Below are 25,438 nucleotides of genomic sequence, written 5' to 3'. Positions count from 1 at the left end.
ATAGAGGCTGTTGTTTAAAGCGCATACCACATAAATTATGTCAACAATATGCTCCTGATCCTTAGTATGCTTCTGTTAGAAATGGGATTCCTGGTTAGCTGAGGTATGCACCCAGGCCAGACAAGAAGCACCACTGTAGTCAGGGTAGGCTAGATACACACAAAAAGATAAACTGTGCTCACCCTCTGGTAGCTTGGCACAGAGAAGTCAGGCTTATCTTAAGTGGCACACGCACACAGTAACACAATGAATACACCACAAAAAGACTCTTCACAGGTTTAGAAAAACAGAGAATATTTATCTGATCAAAATAAGACAAACATGGCAAAAATTCAATAAGTAGAAGTTGAGATATGAATTTTTAAAGATAAAATGCGAAAATAGTGCTTAGAATTCAGTAGCGGTCAAGGGTTACTTGAGGTCACAAGGGACCAGTGCAAATCCAAAGTTCAGGCCGACTGTGATTGAGGGCAGGCCGGCTACAGGACCCAAGCAGGGCCCACTGAGAAAGTACCTTGGATGGAACAAAGCATCGGTGATGAGGGCTCGATGGGTCGATCTTTTCCACACATTTGGGTCACTGCGTCGTCATTGAACTTCACTGAAGTGAAGTCAATGCATTGTCATTAAGTTGCGCAGAGCGTCATCTTTGGGCCTCTCAAGCCGTAGTACTGCTGTCATCAAACAGCCTCTGTGTCAGAGTCAAATAGTGATACGTCATTTCCAATCAGCGCAGTGGTAATGATGCATCAGTTTTCAAGAAAACAGCTGTAGAACCCACTTCTGAGGCACAGAACTTGGAGAGGGCACCTCGGGCAAGGGTAGGACTCACAGAAGGCAGAGTCCAGCAGTACCAGCAGAATTGCAGGAAGTCTTTTTTATCCCTAAGACTTCAGAAAACAGGAGGCAAGCCTGCAAGCCCTGGGAGATCACTTGGAGGGAAGGCAGAGTCTAGCTCTCATTCAGCAGAGTAAAGGAGCAGCAGGTAGCAGGGCAACAAGCAGAAAAGCAGTCCAGTTGAGTCCTGTAAGCAGCACAGCAGTCCTTCTGACAAAGGTTCAGTTCAAGATCCAGAAGTGTCAGATTTCAGGGGGGCAGAGATCCAGTACTGTTACCCAAAAGTTCCTTTTATGTAGGGTGTGACTTCAAATCAACTCTCTAAAGTGCACAACAATCCCTTTTAACCCAGTTCTGTCTGCCAGGCTACCTGTGTGGGTAAATCAGTGCTTTGTGTGTGGACAGGACACTACCTATTGAAGTGTAAGTGTTAGCCCCTCCCATTCCTCCCTGCGCAGGAAGACCCATCAGAATGCAAATGAATGCAGATGAGCCTCACCTTCTTGTGTTTGTGGCTATCAAGAGGGGATGCACAAAGTGTAGCTGTCACCCACTCCTTATGTGTATTGGAGACAGGCTGTCAGGCACAAAGAGCAGTAAGTACAGAGAACCTTTCACTTTCTCAAACTGGCATTTTTGGAACAGTAATGTTAAATCCAACTTCACCAGTAACAATGATTTGTCATTACCATTCCAAAGATATGAAACATGAAAAGGCTGCTCCTCTCTGATCACAAATTACATCTTATAAGTGTATTAAGGAATTCCCAATGCAGTCCTATGAGAGGGTTAGGTCTCACGGTAGTAAAAAATGAAATAGTCTATTTGTCACTATCAAAACATGCAAAACATACAAGTACATGTCCTACCTTTTATCTAAATTGCACCTTGCCCCCTTTAAGGTTACCTAGGGCCTACTGTATGGGTGACCTATATATTTTAAAAGAGGAGTTTAAGGACTGGCAAGTGGTTTTAAATGCCATGTCAAAGTTGCAGTTAACTGCACACACAGGCACTGCAGTGGCAGGCTGAGACAGGTTTGAAAGGATACTTCTGTTGGTGGCACAATCCGTGCTGCAGCCTACTAGTAGTACATGGCCTGCGTATATGGTGTACCATTTTACAAGGGACTTATCACTCCAACAAATATGCCAATCAGGTATACACCAATGTCATCATGTTTAGGGGAGATGATTGGACTTTAGCTCTGGTTATCAGTGGTAAAGTGCTCAGAGTCCTAAGCCCAACAAAAAGAATCAGCAACACATGGAGGCATAAGGCAAAAAGTCCAGCGGAACACCAGCCTAAGGATGCCAGGTATAACAGTTTCCCAGCAATTACAAAAGCTAACAACTCTTTCAAAGTCCCATAATGATGGCAATTGTTGGGAAAAAGGACGGATATCCCAAACAAAGTTAAAGCAATCACAAATAGTTTTGTGTCCAGTAGGGTGTTAGCTGAGCTGGTGACTTTAAGGTAGCATTTTTCCATTTATCAATTTCAGTAGCAGCTCTTGAAGGGAGTGCTGCCGGGCGGTGATGCAGGGCAGACAAGGGGCAGGGTGGGGGTAGTAAACTCTGGATTATGTCCGAACGGAGGTAAGTATACAAATAAATAAAACAAATTTAATTGCGCGCGATGCATTGACAAATGCGATGCCGCGCGCGCAATGAAATTTGTTTTATTTATTTATTTGTATGCTTACCTCAGTTTGGCCATAATCCAGAGTTTACTACCCCCCGCCCTGCCCCTTCCCCACCCTGCGTCACCGCCTGGCAGCACTCCCTCCAGGAGCCGCTACTGATCAATTTCCATCTAATACAATAGAAGTTTTAATTAAAGTCAAACTTAATAATTTTAAAATTGGTCCATAGTCCCAATATTTTAGTATTTTAAAGGTTTGGCTGAAGACTGTGAATTACAATTGTGTTTTTAGTGAACAAATAGCTAATCAGTTATTGTTTGTTCACCACTTAGGTGATAATTAAAGTTGTCTTTCATTGACAATTTGCTCACTTAAAATTCAAAGCCAGACATCTCCTTTTGTCATGTAACAATAAGCATTCTATTGTGATATATGTTTAACGCAATTATATGATTTATGTGTTCATGATTTGAGCACATTTCCTGAGTAATAGGCGGGGCATTCCTTAAGAAACCTGAGCATGGCTATTTTCTAAAGACACACCAGGATGTTTAACTCACATTATATTCCACAACAAGGATCTTTCCAAATACTCATGTAGCATTTAGAACATTGCTAAGCTCCACCAAAAAACAACACTGATCTAGAACATTTTAACGATTTGGGGGGCCCTGGGCCAAACGTATTGTGGAGGCCCCTTTTCGAATAGCTTTGAATTTATGATCCAGTTTCAGCTCTTTTATGCCCACATTGGCCATGCCAGGAACACTTGTCCAAATTCTAAATGTGTACACATCTAATATTTAGGATAGTGATGTATTTTCAATATTTTAACACAGCAGCAGCTCACTAACATTACTGCAAAGAATCTCTGTGACATATGGTTATGCTAGGCCCTATTTCGATCTAAAATAAACTTTTTATGGATTTTGCATAACAAAAACAATATTTATCTTCAAAATGTGTGTAATAGACTCTCACACATCACTCACACTAGAAATAAAAATAGTAAAACGGTATTTGAAATAATCTGTTTAAGATTTATTCAAGGTCATCAGGGCAAGCATCTCTGTAGAACAGAGCTTGCTCTATCAGGGGCCCCCGAAAGGCTGGGGCCCAGGGCCAGAGCCCACTTTGCCAAATGTTTAAGACGTCTCTGACACCGATAGAGTTTTGATATGATTTCTTGCAAACTTTGGTGGGCAACATACTTGTAGTTCTTTCGTAATATTGTCTATAAAAATGTCTGAACTGTGTTATCAGCTTAAATGTGTGATTTATATAGATGGTTTTGAAACTTAACGGAAGTCTTATAAATAATAATAAATATTGTTATGTTCCGTCTTGGAATAAAATCTTATTTTGCGTTGTTAAATCGAAATGTATGCCAGAAAAGTGTCAGTAGAACCTAAAGTGATCAATTTATACCATTACCATTTTATACACTAAGTGGTTAAAAAGTTAATATTTTTCTATAATTAGGCAAACGTAAATTTAGAAATCCGGCAATTTCAAAATATATTTCCAAAGCTGTAATGCTCTTTTACATCCATCATTTTGGGATTTTTGATGTCAATAGATCTTTTTTGCTAACATACAAGTAGCACTGGTCTACACAAATATATATGTTGTAAAGTGTATTGGTGTGCACGGTATACTGTATAACACAATCAAAATACGTTTTTGCATGTGCCTTTGAAGCATTAAATTTACACTTAATAGTGTATTTGTTTGTGCTAAACACGCGATTACAAGATTTACTATGCACTCGTGCCAAATCTGGAAGGAGGTGCTATGAAATTAATGTTTATGATGGAATCAAATTTTATATACTCCGTTGGTGGGTACAGTGTGTTGGCTTTTATGCCACATCATTATTTTAAAGCATTTGATAATATCTTTCCCACATAACAGTATATTTATTTGCTGTGATCATATGTAAGCCAACCCGTGTTTTCTGAGAAGAACCCATTTTTGTCATTTCTTATGTTATTGATGGCATCTGTAATGTCACCGTTATAATTAGAGTGGTCAAATGAAATGTAATCAGAAATTACCAGACTCATGCCATTTGAGAGGCAATGAGCAGTGGATGGAAAGCATAACAGGTATTCTGACATATGTTAGCATAGCACGGAAACTTCAGTGCTTTTTAGATTTTTCATTGTAACCAAAAGTTTCTATAACTATAGTTTTTAAGGGAATGTCGGAGGTTTTAGATACATTCAATTTGCAGTGAGCAAAGTAAACCATAACTTATATTTAACTGAATAGTTTCAGTGATATGTCTTTTTAATGATATTCTTTAGTTCCTTATCCAGGATAAATGTGCTTAGTATCTCAAGATCCAGTGTTCAGTGGGTTACATAATGCACCCTGACCTTATAGTGCCGGATCCCATTGTTCACTGAGTTGTTTTCTATTGGTATCTATATTATGCTTTACGTAACCCATTTGGTGGCCTAAAGCACTTTTCAGTTGCTCTGTAAATAGGCACTCCTATGTGACGGCCCTTAGCTGTGGGCATTCCACTCTAGGTGCCCGCCATGCCCTTCATCCATTGCCTGGCTAGTAGCCAGCATTCAGTGGGTGCTAGCTATATTCTGTGACCATGCCCTGCATTCACTATCCCTAGTTCACCCTCTGACTTTGCCAAACATGCTTTTGGCATGGGCAGCGAGCTGTGGACACAGCTCTTTAGCATGTTCATGAGAGACAATGTTGTCTTCCTCTTTCTTGCTCCTTGCTGCCCTGCTCACCCCCACCTTTCACGCCCCAACTCTCTCTATTTAGGTATAAGTTGCTTTCAGTGCCTGCCTGTCCAGCACTAACGCAGTGGTGGGCAGCCATCTTTTTTTAAGATAGCCACCATAGCATACTTACTCAAGCACACTTGCACATGCAGAGAGGATGCTTTTTCTTATACTTTATGACACACCATCCAAGATTGCTGCTGTGCATGTTAATACATAGGCAGCAATGTTTGAATGCTCTAATAACAATTCTTAGATCGTCACCTGTGTGTACATCTTGTAATGGTGTTTAAGAAAAGCATGAAATCTTGGCCCGCATATGTGTGCAAGCATGAGCATGTGTGTGCTCCTCGGCAGCCATTTTTGGATGCTTAAGCTTTATGAAAACGAACCCCAGATGGTTCTCCGTGCAAGTACACACCTGAAGAAAGTCTGGGAACAAAAGCATTCGCAACGGGTCTGCAAGACAATGCCACAGGTGACAGGTGTCACTAAAAGAAAAGTTTTGCCCCGGCACATACATGTGGTAGTTGCAGTTACATAGATTTGCATGGACACTTGGACTGGCCAACCAGTGCAAGATATACTTTTAAATTCATGAATAGATGCAATTTTCTCAATTTTCACTGGTCTTGACAACATTATGTCCTTACTTGGTCGAACCTCTCACCCTATACCAGAGGTTCTCAAACCTTTTTGCACTGAGCCCCACTAAGATATTTTTTTTGCATTTTGAGCCCCTCCCCCAAATCTTTACGGCTAGGTTTGGGGGAACGGGAGGGGCATGGCTAATCGCAGGGGGAAGTGATTCTGAGATCATTTCAGGTCATTATTCACAGTAAATGTGAGACTTCTAAAAGGGCAAATGCATCAAACAAAAATAGAATGGGCCTAAACACTACTCCCCATAATTGGGGAGCCGCGGGCCCCTTGCAGTCCTGGGCCGCAATGCAACCGCACCTGCTGCACTAGTGATAGCTGCAGCCCTGAGAACCAGACTGTCTCCTTCTTCTTTCACCCCTTTGCCACCATGCATGGCCATCACTTCAATCTTAAAACAGGCTGTCTGCCACTTTAAAAAAAGAGATGAGCTCCTGCGTGTTGAAACCCCCCACATGCCATTTGTGCTGCAGGGTTCCCCTCTACCATATTGCTAGCTAGGAAAATGAGCCCTCATGCTTCCTTTTTAAAGTGAGACATTCATAATTTTGTTGCATTGAGCCCTCTGGGACCCTGGGTCCCCCAATGCCACTGCACTTGCTTCGCTAATAATAGCTTCTGCCTTGCAAAGAAGGCTGTGTTATCTGCCCTTTAATAACAACATCAGCTCCCATCTCAACCCAACTCTCTCCCTTCCATTTCTCTGATGCATAAACCAAGGTGTCTCCTCTGCTTCAATTTCCCCCTCCCTTAGACCATTACTCCAATGTCCGAAGCAAAACTGGCGAAGCAAATATGCACTGGTTCCATAATGCAAGAAAGGAAGGATAGCAATACAGCTGTAATTCTGCAGCTGCAGCACCTATGATACATACAGCTCTGTGAAGTAGGCTGTCTACTCTGCCTATTTCACAGGGACTTCACTCCTAGACTGATGCCTAAAACAGGCTTTCTGCCACTTTATGTTAAAAAAAAGTCTAGCCCTTTCTCCCGTTGCTTGGGCCTTGTTGCATGCACAGCAAATATGACTGGGCTCTAAGCTAGCAAGGAAAATGGGTCCCACACCCCTCTTTGTAGTAGGACAGCCATAATCGATGTCCATTGGCCACTCACTTTCACCATTGTCTCAGCACCTGCTGCACTAATAGAAGTGATTACCCTTTAAAAAGTAAAAAAGGACCACTATTAATCAACTTCTTCCACAGGGGCATTTCTCTGAGAAAGCTATCACCATGCATTTGTAAACAAAAAGTGAGACACCACATAATGCCCCCTCTCCTGGGCCATCTCTTTGGCACTATTATTGTATCTCCCTTTTGAGAACACAGGACACAGTTGATTGAAGTAAGGTGTATTGTAGTAATATCGTAACAACTCCCAGAGACCAACCTCTCAGCTCCACAGCCAAGCTTCTCTGCTGGACGCTACACCCCAGATTCCAGCAGTAGAGCCTTGTTGCTAGAAGATGACAGGAATTACAGAAGATGTACTAGAACATGACACTCCCTCCTTTCCATTTTCTCCTGGGCCATTACTCTGGATCTCCAGAAGTTCAGAGGATAAAGGCTCTCCACCTGAATTCAACCCTTCTTGCCTCATCCCTGCCACTACCGTGACTCACTTTTTTGCTAAAACAACCTGCTATGACTGGTTAATGCTGACCTTGCGGTGCCTGTGCCTGAAAGTGAAGTATTTGATTGGACAGTGGGGAAGAGGGGGGAGGGCAGGGGGTGCTCCTTCGCTGTGAATCAGACAAGAGGGATAGAGAGCTAAAGAAGAAACATGCAAGAAATGTAAATGTATGCAATTGGTTAAGCACTACATATAATGGTTGCTTTGAAGTCAGTATAGGCTTTACTTTAGTCTCCTGATGAATACACTTGAAGCTTCATAGTGACAAAAATGCCTTCTTTTTGATTGGTAATATAAGGGTGGTATCAGTGGAGTTCTGGACTGTCTCCTTTTAATGGGCACTTACAAAAATGTTTGCACTAAACACAGTAAGGTTACTAATTACTCAAATGTATATTTTCAATGCACTTGTTTTAGATTAAACACTACATCAAGTTTCAGCAGCCTATTTTATACTGCGTAATACTTTTTTTCCCAAATAATGACATATTCACAGTGCTTTCTATCACAGACTAGGACCTCATAGCACTATAAATAAACAAGCCACTATTCCTCACTGCACCAATCAGGATTTAATTCTGTGACGCTCTGGTCACACACACACAGACATCTGCAGTTATCACATGGTGTTTATTATGTAAAAGAGTACATCCCACAGATTAGTTTAAGGTGCATTAATTTTTCATTTCAGGTTTCTGTGTGCTATTTTATATGCAGTTACCTGAATGTGAAAGAAACAACACAATGCAGAATATTTTGTTCTTTTTAGCCTTGTCTTTGGGCACAGTCTCCACACTAAATGGCCCTGTCCCATGGCCCTGGGTGTTACAGTCCCAACACTACAGACTGTCTTTATTTACAAGTGACTGCAGTCACATTTGTGCCCCCTTGGGAATGCAGCCATGGACCCCCAGGGAACCCGCTCCACAGTTTGAAGACCTCTGCTCTATTCATTTGACTATCAGATGATTGCCTCTTTATCTTCTATAATTTTGCACTTAATGAGACAATCTCAAACTCTTTGTTCAGACTTCGGTGTGCTCTCTTGCCATCTAAAGTCTTATAAGACAGAATCCCTTTTCATTCCTTCCTCCTTCTCTTTCATCTGCCTTACGCCTTTGCCCATTCCATTTCCTCCCTGATAACTTATCCTCTTTTTATTTCTGTTGCAATCTGAGCATTCACTTATTGACTGCCATTTCATTCTTAGCTACATCACAGATGTTGATTTGAGCTTCATAACATCCACAAAATTCCCCATTGACCAATTACCCCTTCTAGAAACATTATTATCCTCCCCTTTATTTATTCTTCCTCTCAGTTTTCTCCTTAGTAGGTGCCAGGATGCTTCACCTAAAGTCTTGCTGGGCACCTAATTGCTTGACGTGTTACTGCTTTTATACGAAAACAACAATCTCACCCATCGTTTGTTCACATGTAATAGCTGTGATATCACCTTGACAGCAGAAGAGGGCTCTACTGACAGTATTGTGCATGTGTGAAGATGATAGCTGTACAGTCCGGCCTCCCACATTCACAATAAATCGCTGATATGCTGCACTCCCCTCAGCAAGTTCAGCGTGTCTGCTGAAGGACATTGGGGGCTTGTCAGTGGTGCTCCTTTATGGTCCAGCAGAAACCAGAGTAGAGAGGAAGGATTGTCCTGTAATCCTAGCCCAGCTTCTGATTGAGTAGAACCTTGTGGCTTGTTTCTGGTGTGCTGTTTACTGGAGTTGAGTGTAGGCCTTGGAGATGAAGAGCATACAAGCTCATGCCGAGAAGAACTGCCCCACATACATTTTTATTTTCAGCGTATTTCAACATTGCATGAGTGTTTGTGTGTGGCTGTTTGCCTGCAATGGACTGCGCGTATCCGTGTTGTACGCATGAGAGCATGTATAATCATAGGCATGTGTCTTTATAATTTGAATGCAAGTTGCAGAACCATCTTGCCGCCCTTTAGTTTTAACAAGTTTGGGGCCAGATGTATAAACATTAAGAATATTGATTTCCAAATTGCGATCATTTTCCTAATCGCTATTAGGAAATTGCTATTCCTAATGTATCAAACTTTTATTTTTAAAATATCAATTCCTAGTGGGTCGCAAATCGACCTACCTTGTGAACATTAGCGAGGTAGTTCGAAGTTTGCAACCCATTAGGAATGATGGCTATCACAAGGACGGTGAGGTGTTGGCCTCAGCATACCACCATGTCTGTGATTGATTTTAAATAAAAAAAAATCTTTAAAAAGCAGCCGTTTTCCTTTAAAGCAAATGAAATGCGTTTCAATTTTTTTTATTGTAGGAAGTCATCCATGAGACCAATCCTTGCTCTTAAAAGATATATTTTTTCGACATTCTCAAAGGGGAAGTGGTCCCATGGTGACTCATTCCTATTTGTGAAAAGTTACCACCTCCTTTGAGGTATAGGTAAAATATTAATGTTTTATGATCTCATTTTGGTCACAAAACATTAATAAATACAACTACATTTCTGTATTTAGAAGGGGGGGCTTAAACACGCCTTTTCCAAATACCAAATGACAAACACAAATTGAGATTCTGTAGAATCGCAGTTTGGTATTTGTACATCAAGAAAGCATTTTTGCAGTCAGAAACAATCCGATTCTGTGAATTGGGCTGTTTGCGACCACCAGAATGCTTGTAATAACTGATAACCCAGTACATAGGAACAGACTACTTACCAAGATGCACGCTGACAAATAACTCAAAATTAAATCATCCCTTAATCAGAATCTCAGAATACTTTCCCAGTTACAGCATTATTCAAATCAAAAGTACAGAACTATCAAGTTCTGATACATTTATAAAAGTACACAAGAGAATGAATAAAATACAAAATCACAGTGTACAGAACAATCAAGTTATGATACATTTTAAACTTCAAACACTGTTAATTTTCCACAAGTTCCTGAGATTCATAGTAGCTTTTTAAAAACATACTGCATTAAAAATTATAAATTCATCAGTTAGCATCTGTAAAAATATAAGTGCAGGTCGAACTGGAACAAATCCTTTGTCCTTCAATATTGGGAAAATAAAAACTCTTCCAGATTCGATAAAACAAAATGTAGGCTGTCCTGCGGAGACACATTGTCACAGCCACTGGAACTCAAAGACCCAGTTTTATAACATCCTCTGGAAGAAGCTAGCAACAAATGCAGAAGATGTAGTCGAAACCTAGCAAGTAAAAATCGATCTCTGTTATTTTTAATAAGGGCGAGGTAGGGCTCCATCGACAGTGCCATTGTTAAGAACACGTACCTCTGAATCATCGGTTTTACCGGTTTGGACTCGTTTCGATACATAGATCTTCTTTCTAGAAAGTTATCCTTCGCACACTTTCTGTCCAATTTACATATATACTCAGGATTATTAAAAAGCTCCCCACTCCCAAAGTACCGGAAAGAATCCTTAAGGTATTTGATCCAAGGAATTTTAAGAACATAATCAAGCAAAAGGCAATCCTTTAAAATGTATCTTTTCCGACCAAGTTCCTCTTTGGTCCACAGTCTATCCCACCCAACAAAGGATGAGGGCTAACAAATCACTCAAGTAGTCAATACACAACTCCTCATGAGCAAACAATGAAGGAGTACTTTAGGGAATGGATAGTAACTGCCGCAAGAATTCATTTTCAGTAATCTGGAAGCGGTTAAATGCCACATAGCTCTAGATGTCACTTCCATATGAGACAATGGAGATGCATTTAGCTTGATAGATCTTCACCGGGATCTTAAGGGGTCTGCTACTCAATTTTGAAGCAAAGCTGAAAACCGCAGCAACAGATCTAGTAAGCTCATCACTCGTGGCTACCGCTAAGGTTTTCAATTCATGTCCGAGTCAAACAGGACACCTAAATATGGGAAAGCTTTGTACATAGTAAATGTGTGGTAACAAACACTAAAAGTTTGCGTCTTAGTAGAGCTAGGACCCACCACCATCACACAGGACTCAGTAAAGTTAACTGCCAGGTCAAGCTTGTCCATAAAAGCTGCAAATGTGTTAAAAAGAGATTGCAGTCCCCCTGCCGTACTTGCCATCAGGATCGCGTCATCCCCATATCCCCATATAACAAGACAGGGAGTGATGAGGGATATGGGCCTATAACATAAAGGAACTATAACTGAGGTGGACCAGGTGAGAGGGGGACCACTGTGTTTAAGATCTGGGTCAAAGCTGGATCCCAAACTACAACTTCTCTAGGAAACAATCATGGGTAGTACCATCCGGTCCTGGAGCGTTGTTCCTTGATAGACTTAGAATGCATTGGGTCTTAGACGGTGTGAGGTATTATTCCAGGGCGTCTCCAAGCGACTCCACCTCTGGTAACTCATGTCAGCATATGAGGTTATGGACATTTTGGCTGGCAAGAAAAGCGAAATGGTGTGATAGAGGCAAATGAGGACAACAAAAAAAAAGGGAAGGAGTGAGCGGGCACCTAGTTTGGGACAATCAACCATAGCTACCAACATAGCCTACTCAAGGCCGTTGATATAAAGAGAGAATAAAAAAGTGGACAGTAGGCACCCTTGACAGACCCCACTTCCAACTTTAAAATGATCTGTGAGAGCAGGCTGGCTGGGATACCTAACTGAAATCCCAACACAAAAATGATCCCCCCTGGTTTATCCCAGTAAAACTACATTGGAATCTGATGTAAGGTCAAGAGTTTCGGAGTGGGCAACAGTGCATAGGCTGCCAACGAAGTAAAGGTTCAGACGCTGGTCGATGGTGGACTTCTCTTGTCTGAAACCGGATTACAGGTCTGAGATGATATTATTCTCCTCTGTCCAACTGCACAGTCTTGCCAGCAATATCTGACCCAGGACTTTTACGACTGAATCGATGAGGGATATGGACCTATAACGTAAGGGAACTATAATTGAGGTGGACCAGGAGAGAGGGGGACCACTGTGTTTAAGATCTGGGTCAAAGCTGGACCCCAAACTACAACTTTTCTAGGAAACAATCATGGAGGATGCCATCCGGTCCTGGAGCTTTGTTCCTTGATAGACCTAGAATGCCCTGGGTGACTTCCTCTAAATTAGATGTGGGCATAGTTGAACTGCTTTTCTAAGCACTTCCTTTTGTGCTAAATCATCCCAGGCTTGTTCCCTAAGAGCAACTTTGAGTCTTTAAGCTCATACTTATAGTTCAGGTGAGAGATAGCAACCAACTCTCTACCTCTATGGCTAGCTTTTTGGAGCTCTCTTTAGGGTCCATAGGGGCTTTCAGAAACCAGAATTGAACCATCTGGGGACGGGGGGTTGGGTTTGTTACTGGCAAGGATAAGAGTGCAGTAACCTTACTGAAGATGTTCCTAAAAGCTGCTAAGATTGATTGATTGCTGTCAAATATATCTAAACAATTAGCATAGTCCTGTGCACAGTTATGAAACAAAGCGTGCTTAAAGTTTTCCGGCACCACCATCGCCCACCTTATACGCTTTCCCTGATCAGTTGGAGATAAGCTCCTATGATCTCTGAGTGTTAGATACGATGGGCAGCTGCCAGCTTATGGCAAGGGACACAGGATTGTGATCAATGAAAGCACTGTGTAAAAACTAGATATCAATTAAAAAGAGAGGCAGAGACAAAAATAAAGTGTATAATAGTGTTAAAGCCCCTGCCAGTAAAAGTAGGGAGAATCTGCGGAACTGAAGCATAAGCCAACATTTCCAGATAAAAGACTAAGTTATTGTTATTTAAGATACTGTTTAACTCCATACCTTTCTTAGTGTGTTCCATATGTAAACAAGCTGGATCGTACATGACAATGTTTTGCATCTGTTGGCAAGAGGGTACTCGCATCAATGTATGTTGAAATCCCCAGCATATATTAGATTAGGTAAAGTGCAAAAAAACTAGGCAGGATCATCTTTAAAGCTTGTAAAGCTGAAGAGCCGGAGGATAAGTCCTTAACCCAACCTTTAACTGCTAAAAGGATATAGATCACTTAGCCCCTTTTGGCCCTGCCAGAGGTCAAAATAGCAGCATAGACAAAGTAGGTTTTACATCCCTCCAAAAATAATCGATTCAGAGTCTCCCAAGTGTTCTGCAAAAGTATCACATTAAACTTTCTAATAAATTAATGCCAGTTTGGATTGTTAAATTTAGAGGCAAGTCCAGTAGAGTTCCAGCTTACTAACTTAAGATGCTTAAGGTGGTGCATAGTGGAGCCATTTAGGGAGAGAGCAGTGGAGCAGTTCACAAGTGGGATATCTGGGGTTGGTGACAAAACAGGAAGTTTAAGTCAATCGCAGGTTTCCAGGGAGTTCAAAGGGGAAAATCGATTGACAGACATCAAGGGGGTTGGTATGGGACGCTTCAAGAGCAGGAAGGAACCCAGGCGACCCACTTGTGTCCACGATGCATGGCAAACAGTCTCTGCCCTGTAGAAAAAACCCAGCAGCAGTTCCTGTATGGAAGATGGTTTACCCAGACTAAAAGAACTGACATCTGCCAGAACACGTGCGGCTTTTGCAGGACAAATAAAATTGATCACCACAGAATCCTCCTCATAAGCTTTCATGTATTTCCATAGCCAGCTCACTCTTCTTACCATATTTATTTGCATGTGGATGTGAGAACCAAGATTGGAATGTGAGCCAATACAGTGGGTCACCTTGTTTTTTAACTGATCCTAAGACTCACTTGTGCCACAAGGCAGCAACGGTACGTTTTCCAATGCCACAACATGTGGGGTTGCCGCAAGTGGCAATTCAATCACAACCTCACTCTTAGCAAGTACTGGGCGACCCTGAGAGGCACAGGAGGGACAAGCATGAGGAGCAGGGGTTGATGAAGTTGGATGAGCAATCTCCCTCGAGGACGCGTTCTTGGACCTGGCCAGGAAGTCCACCCGAACTGAACCTTTTGAGGTTCCTCTACCATGAATATTATAGGAAGGAATACTCTCCACATGGGTCAGATACCCATCAAAAGAATGGCAAGGCATGTGTTGGCCCCCTTTAAGAACTTTCATAGCCTGCACCAGGTTTCCCATGCGTAGTTCTAAGGGATGGAATAAGCCCTTGATAGATGATGTCCAATTCAACAAATAGATTGTCCAAGGACACTTGACTCATGCTGTTAATGAGAGATTCCAATAAGGTGGCTGGAGTCCACTCATTAATTTGTGTATTTCAGGAGTAATGTCCTTTTGCTGCTGTCCTCTCCCTTTTTTTTCTTTTACATGCAGAGGAAGAGAGGTGCGAGTGCTGCCCCAATGCCTCTCACAGATAGCGCTCCCTTCATAGCAGTATGGTGTACTAACTCCTGCTTTTGGGCGTTATTAGCGCATCCTTCTGCCGTACCACTTAACGGAGGGTGCTGGCAAAGTGTGAATTGTGAGGCAGCAGCATCGACCATCAGAGAGGAGGCTGAGTCAGGGATGTCACCAGCAAATATGATAGGAGTATCGTCCGAACTCCCCTGCGAGGCAAGTACTTTCTCCACATTGCAGAATTCATCATTCATCATTCAGTGCACCCATGGCAGACGAGAGAAATGAAAGTATACTCTACTTAGCCTGCCTGGTCCAATTGTTGAGCAGTATCCCCTCCAGTCGTGGCCTTGCATTTTCCCATTTTATCCTTGGTGGTTGTACAGCCTCAGGGATTAAAGGGCAGTTGTTAGAGGGTTCACCCGATCTGGTCTTGGCTGGGCTTGGACGGGCACAGATGGGCCAACCTTGACTTGGGCGCAGATGAGCCTACCACTGACCCAGGCACGGTCCGTGCCAAGGGTGGTGGAGAGGCGCTTTGAAGTGCAGCGGCATGGAATATGTGGGTGGCAGCCCATGTTATTTGGGCCATAGGATTCTGGGACTTTGAGTACCCACCAGAACCAACAGCAAACAATGGCCAGCAAGCAGGTAAAGCGTACCGCCCCACGAAAATAGCAAGGCGCTTTGTAGCGCAGGGGTGTGGGAGATGAGGGTGACGGCTCCTCCTACTTCAAGCTTCAGGATTCTGGGACTTTGAGTCCCCTACCAGCACAAACATCAAACAATGGCCAGCAAGATGGTAAAGTATCCCATGCTGTGGGAGGTGAAGAGGCGCTTTGTTTCACAGAAGCGCAGGAGATGCAGGTGGCGGCCCCTCCTCTTTCGGACCTCTGGATTCTGGGACTTTGAGTCCCACCAGCACCAACAGCAAACAATGGCTAGCAAGCAGGTGAAGCATTATTAAAGTGAAATGCTAGTGGATTTAAAAGACAGACAGTTTATTTTGTCCATTTTATGCAAAGAAGGCCTATTGCACTTTTAAATCCTTGATGTGAAGTGCCAACCTGCCCTACTAAGTACCAGGTTCCTGCACTCATGTTTAGCAATCTTGTAAATAATGTTTGGGGATGCCTTTATTTCTTTCCTCTTGTAAGCTGTTTTTAGTGGTCTTGCACAGAAAAGGTTTTCATTACACTGTTGTTAATTGTGGCTTAAAACCAATGCCTAGTTTATGTTGCCCTTGGGCCAAGGGAAGAGGAGAAGGTGAAGAGTAGAGGGGGCTGCACTGGGATGTTTTCCCCATTGGATATGCCAGTACCACTTTAATGGAGGGGACGAGACCAGGGAGAGATGGAGATGGTGCAAGGTGAGAATTAATGCATAGCCTTGCTGTGGTATATTTGTTATTCAAACATTTTTATACATCTGCTCTTCAGCAGGGTGCTGGGTGTACACCACTCATACAGAGCATGAACAATACATGTCATTGAGGGTTAAAGTGTCCTTAACCAACATACTGGCAGTTGAAGATGTCATTTTGTTTTAGAAATGTTTTACTGATGTCTATGAATTGCCTATAACAATCTAATGGATAATGCTACTAATGTGCGTTTTACATTCAATCCCATTATGCTTTTATTTTACCTGAAAGAAAATGACATTTGTCTGTAGGTTAGAATGGAAATGGATAGGCTGAGCCACCCCTTCGCTCCTTTTTCTTCTAGTTTGGCAGGAGACAGCATATATTTTGCAATTATTTTGTATGGTTTGTCAGCACATTCCAGAGAATTGCTTCTTCTATCTAATGGGGAGAAGAGTGGGGATGGGGTCGGGGGGCACTTCAGTAAGAGAGAAAGAGAGAGAGAGAGATGGAGAGAGAGAGAGCGAGAGAGAGAGAGAGAGAGAGAGAGATGGAGAGAGAGAGAGAGATATGAAATGTGAGTGCATTGTGAAAACAACAAGCTGACCTATGGGGCTAGAAATCCATAGGTATTCCAGTACTACAAAGTGAATCCCAGCACCCATGAGGTGTTTGCCTGGCAGATCACAATAGTATAGAAAAAATGTAGTAGTTCCCCGTCAATACTTCTGGATATTTTGGCCAATTTACGAAAACATTTTGATGTAAAATGCATCATTTAACTTTAGTGGGGTGTTAAAAAAAAAAATCTTGGGGTAGTACTGTCTGAGCCCTCCTAAAGGAAAGTAGGCCCTCTCACTTCACTTGCTCACTCAGTCAAAATCAAAGGAAGTTTTACGCTCCACCCCTTTAAAAGCTTGCTAGCCCCCACTACTCCCGCCCAAACGTGAGCTCCTTTGCGGTCTACTCTTAGTTCTGTTATTCTTCTTCCCTTCCACTTCCCCCTCTCCTTCATTTGCTCCCTCAATGGCTCCCATTCCCGTCTCATGATCTTTTTGATATTCTTTGTTTCATATTTAAATGAATACATGGTCTCCCCCCACCCCCCAATGCTTCTCTGTGATCATTTTGTTCCACACCCTCAGATGTAATTTTAGGCCTGCATCTCAACTCTTGTCATTACTTTTCTTTACCCATTTGCCCAATCTCGCTCTCCTTTGTACTCTCATGCCCAAACTCTGGCACTCCCCTCTCGGCCTCTTCACCCTGCTCCAACTCTTATTTCTTTCTCTGCACTCTGATCCTACTGGCATATGTTTTGCACATTTTTAATGAACATACTTGATCTCCTTTGATTTCACAGTGATTTCTTATTTGTTTTCTCCATTTTTGACTTCCTTTGTCCAGCACTTTGGGCAAGGCTCCTTATAATTTTAATGAAATGCCACTTTAGCACTTGTCTGGCAACACATATGTCATTGCAAATCAGATTGATGTCAATGCAGTCTATGACCCTACTTAGGAACCCGTAAATGCATATTGTGGAAATGGCCAAGGCCCTTATTACAAGTGACCCTGGAAATGGGCTGGTATTTCCCCACCTCTTGAGAAACGTCCACTAGAGATACCAGTAATGAAAATCTGGCCCATCATGAGTTGGATTCTGAGGTTCCCCTAAAGATTGAGGAACTACTATTCTGCATCTGATTCCTCAAATAATTCCTAATTTTCCTCCAAATTTTCACCGGGAGATTTTGGCTGCTTTCAGCAGGTAAACTCTCTGTGTGAAAGTAAACAGATCAGTGGCGCTGCTGCAGATCCCTATATTCCACTGGGGCCGGCTACTATCTGTGGCCCATCTTCATTAAGTTGCCTCTAGGAATGAAGGCCTTTGACTGTGTTACATGGCTCACACCCCAATCGCTGTGTTTTGATGATGCCTCCAAAACTGGGGGATAACCTACTGCTTCCTTATTCTGGCAGACTTGACCTGCTACTCATTTGTGATAATTACTAGGAGACATAAACTATTACCGTTACACTGCTTGGTAATTACTGCAAGTTTGTAAATACTGCATTCTGAATTAGCATTGGCATAGCCAATCGGTTTTGCCTTTTGATAGCCAATGCAGACCATCCGCTTTGTCATTTTTTTTCCAATGCTGTTTAGCATCAGCAAAAAGAGAAAAATGTTTTCGCCAATGCTGTGCAGCATCAGCAACAACAAAAGGCTCAAGGATGTGTCCTTGCACAAGCATCATCACAGATGCACATGTATGCTTCAGGACTCTATGGAGGTTCAGCATGACGATTAATAGGCATGCATGCATCACCATGCATGCTTGCCCACACAACATGATGCAGCCATTTTTTTATTTGGTGTTCTAAGATGGCAACCGCCAGTCTTGGAGCAGTAAATAAAAAAAGAACTTAAATGTATATGAAAGTATATTTTGTAAAAAGCAAATGAGGGCAATTGAGAAACTTGAGGTGGGGAGGGAGGAGAAAATAAAAAAAATAAAAGCAAAAAAAAAAAACCAGGCGTGGAAGAGTATGGAAAGCAACGTCCAATTCGGGGAGGGATAAGAGGAACAACACAGGGTGTGTGGGGGCAGGTATTTCAGGAGAAGCAGCACAAAAGGGAGGGATCAAGAAAACACGTACTCACACAGTACTGAAAGTAAAAGAATAAAATATTTCTCTGAATGAGAGCAGTGGAAAGATTAAAGTCAGCCAATCATATCACAGTGAAGAAGAAATGCTCCGCTGGAGGTCAAACAATAGAGAGCAAAGTCATCAAATAGGAAGCAGAGAAGTAATAAAGACAAGAAACTTTTCCAATCAAGAGTAAGGCACTGACCCAAAGCCCACTATGTGCATATATTTTAGTGTATTAGTGATAATAAGTATTTGATAATGTATATCTAAAGCTGTTCATAAGCACGACCTAAAATTTGTTTTGTACCCTGTTTCCTGATGATTGTTTTTCCTAATAATTTAAACGAGGGTCCCCTGAATCCAGCCCTATCAATAATACATTAATTCTGAAGCACCAGTAAAATAGCCGCTTGCTGGATGAATTCATATATCGTAGAAAGCTGTGTTCATCCTGCCAATATCCGGTTCTGATTGCGATGAAAAGACAGCCACGGAGAATACTAGTAGTAGCACCTGATATTGTGCTATTAAGAGTGTGAGGATGTAGCAGCAAACCATGGGGCTTATTTACTAGCCCCTTGTGCCGCCGGTGCGTCACTTTTTGTGACACACCGACAGCGCATTTTGCTGCCCCGTATTTGCAAGGACACGAAAAGCCACCCTGCATACCTTATCCTGTCCTTATAAATACGGCCCCTTTACACGCAGCACTTTGCGTGAAAGGGGTGTCCCATGTGTGTTGCTGTGGGTGTTCCCACGCATCACCCATGGAACCTGACACATTTCCAGATTTACGAGAAATCGTAAACCTGGAAATGCGTCTGAATGGGAGGTATAACGAGGAGAAATGTTTTCATTTCCCCTTGTTTATTTCCTCTTCTTATGTGTGCCTCATTCTACAGCACACATAGGAAGAGGAAATCACCTATTGTGAATGTTTTGGTGCAGGAAGGTGTCCCTTCTTGCACAAAAACAATCATCCCCGTGACAGAGGAATAGCACTCATTACAACTCATGCGTTTACAATGCATGCCATTACAACGCAAGTTGTTACAATGACTTTCTGTAGGGGGGCGCTGGAGTTTGGAATAGTATAATTTACTATTCCAACTCTAGTGTGTGTAACAGTAGGGAAGGTGTTGGATTTAAAATCCAACAAATTCAACACCTTCTGCCCCCTACAGCAAGTCTTTGTAACGTCTTGCGTTGTAATGGCAAGCGATGTAACAATGTGTCCTTGTAACGACTTGCGTTGTAATGGCACGCGTTGTAAACGATGCGTTGTGCACTTTGTCTACCGTATCAGAGACACACAAGGGTGCCTGCATCAGCGCATGCAAGCTAATTGTGCGCCAGCGCAGGGGAGAGCAAAGGTATCTGTCATATCGTTGTAGATATGACGCATCCCTTTGCTTCGTAATTGACGCAGCGCGGCGTAGCTGAATGGCTTGCGGCACCGCGCTGCGTTAATGCCTTGTAAATAAAGACCCTGATATGAATCAGTTGAGTTTTGGAAGTTTATTATGCCTCGGCAATATTTAAATTACGGTTGAGTACTTCATGTAATTTCAGGAATTTTGTGGTACGCTTGTTATTCAAATTACTAACATTATGCCTGTTCACGTAATTACGCGACATTCGCGGTAAAAATCTACCACAAATGTGCAGGGCGCAGTAAAAAGTAGCCAGTAATGCACTAGACAATGGCTGCTGTTCAATGTACTCTTGTTTTGCATTTGTTCCATGGTAGCCAAGAAGTGGTGAACTAACCCCCTCTGGCTCCAGGCCTCAGTGTAACATTCTCAGGTTTCAGAGAACACAGATGTAATCAGGCGTCTATTTAGAGAGTCGATTGGGCATAAAAACGCCGCTATTGTGCCAATATGCTTAGTACTTACAAACGTATAATCCTGTGCGGCATTAAAAACAGAGGCTTTGTTGTCCAAAATGCTTCCAGGCCTCGCGGAACACGTGCTCTGTTCCAGTTCCAGTGAAAACAGACTCCGGTCTTTGCTGGGTGTCTGTGCGTGTGCTACAGTTGGCCACATCTGATTACTTCTTTTTCTTTTTTCCAGCATTAGCGATGAACAGAAAATCTTCCGGTTCACTTATGAAAACGCAGGAAGCCATCAACCTCGTGCACGGACTTTCAATCCCAGCCTCCTCGTCTTAGGTTGCACGGCTGGGCCCGCGGACTGCTCGTAAAACAGATGTGTAAATTAATTGTGTGCGACATTAGTGATGTTAAACGCTTAACAGTTCCTGAAAGCACTATAAAGCTTAGCAGTGTCCACTTTTTTAAGACTTTGAGGTAACAACAAGTTGGATGCTGGTCGCAGACTACAACAGATCGATCGCCGGACAAACGATGGAACACGGCCCTTGCTATTCACTCAGCGTCATTTTAAGTTATTTTGTAAGTTGTTTGTTGGCAAAATGTTCCTTTTTCCCACAGCAGCCATTAATCAATCACCCGTCACTTCCCTTCCTTTTCCTCTCCTCTCCCCTCCCCCTCCCTTCCCTAAACAACGACCTCGTGCTCTAGCATATTTCATCATATTTATGAATATTTCGGTCTTCATCCTGGTATAATATAAACTTTTTGTTTAAAGCTTTACAGGGAATTTTCAAGATTTTGCCAAGCGGTTAGGGTTTAAATGCAAATTACAGTGAGTCGAAACAGTCTCTGCGAGTGTAATGTATATCTGAGATTGTAAATGTACAAATAAGCAACATCATTTTATATTTTTATAACAAGTGTAAATATCTTAAATAAAAAATGATTAAGCCATTTTAGAGATGTTGCCCTCTATTTGTCTGTGCCTTTAACGAAAATCGTTCTGCTGAGGATCATGGTAGGCAGGAAGTACCACCGTTTTCCATCTCTGGCCTCCTACTTCCTAGGCGTAAACGGGTGCAATTAAAAACCAGTCTGTCTTATTCTCATTGGGACTGGAATTATGTGATTCTGCAGCTGTGGCATTTTCCTCATAATTATGGATTTGCTACACTACCAACATTCCATAATCTTTGCCTAATTTGTAGATTTTTACAACACATTTTTTTCTAGCTCAAACAGATAAGCATTTACAAAAAATACAGCCGCAAGTGTTGCCACGCATTGACAGGCTCGCGAGATATAATGACATGGAGAAGAGGGGCTTGAACCCGCCCCTCTTCTCCATTGGCTGGCCTCTTGAATGCTGGCCAGCCATTGGAGAAGAGGTCCGTCACTCCGAACAGGCCCCGTCCTTTTCGGATTCGGGGGCGTTTTTTTAATTGCTTTTTTGTTGCTTTTCGCTTTTTGGCAGACCGCCCCTTACACGCCCACAAGACAGCATGTCTTCACGCTGCCTACACGCGCCAGTCGGCTCTCTGATTGGTTGGCAACTACCAAATAAGCACTGTGATTGGTGGACCTTGTCAACCAATCAGAGAGCCGACTGGCGCGTGCAGGCAGCGTGAAGACATGCTGTGTTGCGTTTAGTGCTTGGGCTAGGGTCGACTGGTGGTGTTGGCAAGAACTGCAGTTGAGAACTCGCAGAGTTAACCAAGAGTTCTGACCCGCTACGGCAGCCTTCCGGAGGCCTGGCCCGGTCGTGCTGCTCGGTGCCTTCTCATCATCGTATTGTTGAACTGTGAGTATATCGCCGGCCACTCGCAGCCTGTGTTCCGGGTCCCTCCCTCCGCAGCACCGCCTGAAGCCCCCGGCGCCCCTCTCCCTCCCTGCCCAGCCTGGCCCTTCACTGCCTCTTGCTGCTCCCCGCGCCGCTACTGGGCCGCCTGCCCCTGCGCTCCTGCTGCCTCTTGCCACCGCGGGGAGCAGTCCCCGCCATGCCCGGCCCCGCCGCCGGGAGCAGGGCCCGGGTCTACGCCGAGGTGAACAGCCTGAGGAGCCGCGACTATTGGGATTACGAGGCGCACATTCCGAGCTGGGGGTGATAATCCAGCCCACATAGGCCCTCCGCGGCCATGGATATTGCTCTGTGTTATCGGCGGTTGTAGAAATTGATACCTATCCACTGAACACTGGCAGGCTACCAATGTCAGAGATCGGAGGCGACACTGATCACAGATAGGTTGTTAGTTGTTCGCAGCTCCTGATACCACGGATCATATTTATTGCAGACTGCAGCCTCCTACGATATCATTCATTTATACGGACCGCTTCTCCCATTACCTACTGTCAGTATTTGACGCATGGCGAATAACTAGACATGTTCAAGTAAGTGGGGACGCCGAATATCTCAAAATGGTCCCATAGTAGGTCTGGGTGCATCGATGGTTTTTGAGAGGACGTTGTATCGTGCTGTCGATACTATTATGCCATCTGTTGAGGTTTTGAACAGGGTTCTGGGATTTTTATTTTTTGATCGGGTTACGAGATGTGATGGGATTGAGAGACAGCGTCAGCCTTCAATTTAAGGAATGGATGCTGGGGCACATCATCTAACAAGCATTCTGTTATGGGGGTAAATTCATAATTTGTCATTATAAGAAATTAACAGTTTTCGGGATCGTGTAACCCAATTTACAAGTTCCAGTATTTATCATATTTAGACGATTGTGCCTAATTTAAATATTGCTGTGGAGACTTGTGCACGAAGAGTTTTATTTTCTTCCAAAGCGGGTTTTAAAAAGCACGTCCTTGATGCTGAAAATGTATTGCCATTCTTAACTCTAGACAAACTTTAAAACAGTGAACACATTTTACATCATTGCTTCCCAACCTACCTTGTACCACTGCTCATCGCTCTGAAGTGGCCGAAAGGCGAGATTTGCAGCGCTTTCCCAAAACATCACATATATATATCCATGGTGAGAGAGCGAAATCTCAGCAATGAATGTGCTCCCTTGACATTTTTACCACTAAAGATGACTCACAATTTTCCCCTGCCATAGTTCTCTTCTTTCCACAACTGCATTGCAGTTCACCTTTCTTGTGTTTCCTGCTCTTGAAAACATTTTTGAAGCCTCTGTGTTTGAGACAGATTGAAAATTCTGCTTTGTATTAGGCCTGGGCGAAAATTTCGTTCCGTTCGCGGAAATTGCGATAATTTGACATTTTTGCGTTCCGCGGAGAGCGCGAAAATGTCAAAAATTCCGGTTTCCGCAGCTTGGCGATAATTTGTTTCTTGCTCGCACTGTAAAATAATACATTCTCGCGCGCGCGCGATCGCCTTACCTGAATCCCTGCGTTCGCCGACAAGTTTTCTTGATCCGGTCGCGTTCTCCATGAGATGTTGTATTGTTTTTAGCCATTTGCGCTGTCTCGCGACAGTTCGCGCCCGCAGTGACGTCATGCGTCGCGCGATCACGTCTTTCTTCTCGCGATCATGCACCGCGAGAACAACTCAAAACAAGATGGCCGCGCCCGCAAGCAACCACATGGGTAAGTTGGCGACCCGCAACCATGCAGAAAATCTCGCGAACATGCCGGAAAAAAACTTCCGCATCTTCGCGATATTTCTGCTTGTTTGCGATAATTTTAAACATTTTCGCGATAATTTGCGAAGGTTAATTCCGCAAATTCCGCCCACCCCTACTTTGTATGATGACTTGTTTCGTACTTTGGATCTCACTTATAAGACCGCTTTACATTGTTCTTGTTTCAGACCTATTGTGTCCAATACAGTGAATATATCCATGTTATGGGCTTTGGCCAGCCCTTTGGGATATATAAGAAGGTTTAGGGTGCTCATTTGTATTTTCTACCTGGCTGGTAGAAGTAAAGTGGTCAGTAGCCATGTGTTTTCCAGCAACACAATATCACTACCACAGTAACTATCTCTCACTCTAACACACTACTTACAAACTTCACTCTCTCTCTATCTCACTACCTCACTCTCTCACTACATCACTATCTATTTCTATCTCACTCTCACTACCTCACTATATCACAACACACTCTCAAAACTTCACTACATCACTCTCTCACTACCTCACTATCTCTCACTATACTACACTCTCTCTCACTAACTCTCTACCTCACTCTCTACCTCACTCTCTAACTCACTACTCAACTCTCTCTTTCTCACAGCAACACAATATCACTACCACAGTAACTCTCTCACTCTAACACACTACTTAGAAACTTCACTCTCTCTCTATCTCACTACCTCACTTTCTATAACTACATCACTATCTATTTTTATCTCACTCTCACTACCTCACTATATCACAACACACTCTCTCAAAACTTCACTACATCACTCTCTCACTACCTCGCAAATTCACTCTCTCTAACTCACTAATTTACTCGCTCTACCTCACAACCTCACTCTCTCTCTCAAATACACTAAGTCACTTGCACTCACTCTTTCACTACCTCACTCTATCTCACTACTTCACTACATCACTCTGTTTCTATCTTAATACCTCACAACATCCCTCACTACCTCACTCTCTTTCACTACCTCAATCTTTCTCTATCTCACAACATCACTCACTGTTTCTATCTCACTACGTCAGAAAATACCTCACTCACTAACTCACTCTTTCACTACCTCACTCTCTATCTACCTCAATCTCTCTCACTACCTCACTCTCTATTTCAATACCTCACTCTATCTCACTACCTCACTCTCTCTCTGCTAATGCAATAGGTATAACATATGCAAAAAATAAACTAATGCCAATA

General features: G+C 42.9%; 1 protein-coding gene across 1 annotated transcript in view; it reads left to right on the top strand.

Moving 5' to 3' along the window:
• PAX1 (paired box 1) overlaps window positions 1-21,594 on the top strand; it is a 46,182-nt gene extending 24,588 nt beyond the window's left edge. The window contains exon 5 of the mRNA XM_085612390.1: window positions 20,874-21,594. Coding sequence (XP_085468516.1) covers window positions 20,874-20,971 — 98 coding nt within the window. The 3' untranslated portion in view covers window positions 20,972-21,594. The remainder of the gene's footprint in view (window positions 1-20,873) is intronic.
• The last annotated feature ends 3,844 nt before the right edge of the window (window positions 21,595-25,438 follow it).

Source organism: Triturus cristatus, chromosome 6 (assembly GCF_964204655.1).
Source record: "Triturus cristatus chromosome 6, aTriCri1.1, whole genome shotgun sequence".
Classification (NCBI taxonomy): domain Eukaryota; kingdom Metazoa; phylum Chordata; class Amphibia; order Caudata; family Salamandridae; genus Triturus; species Triturus cristatus.
This window is presented reverse-complemented; position numbering and strand designations above follow the sequence as displayed.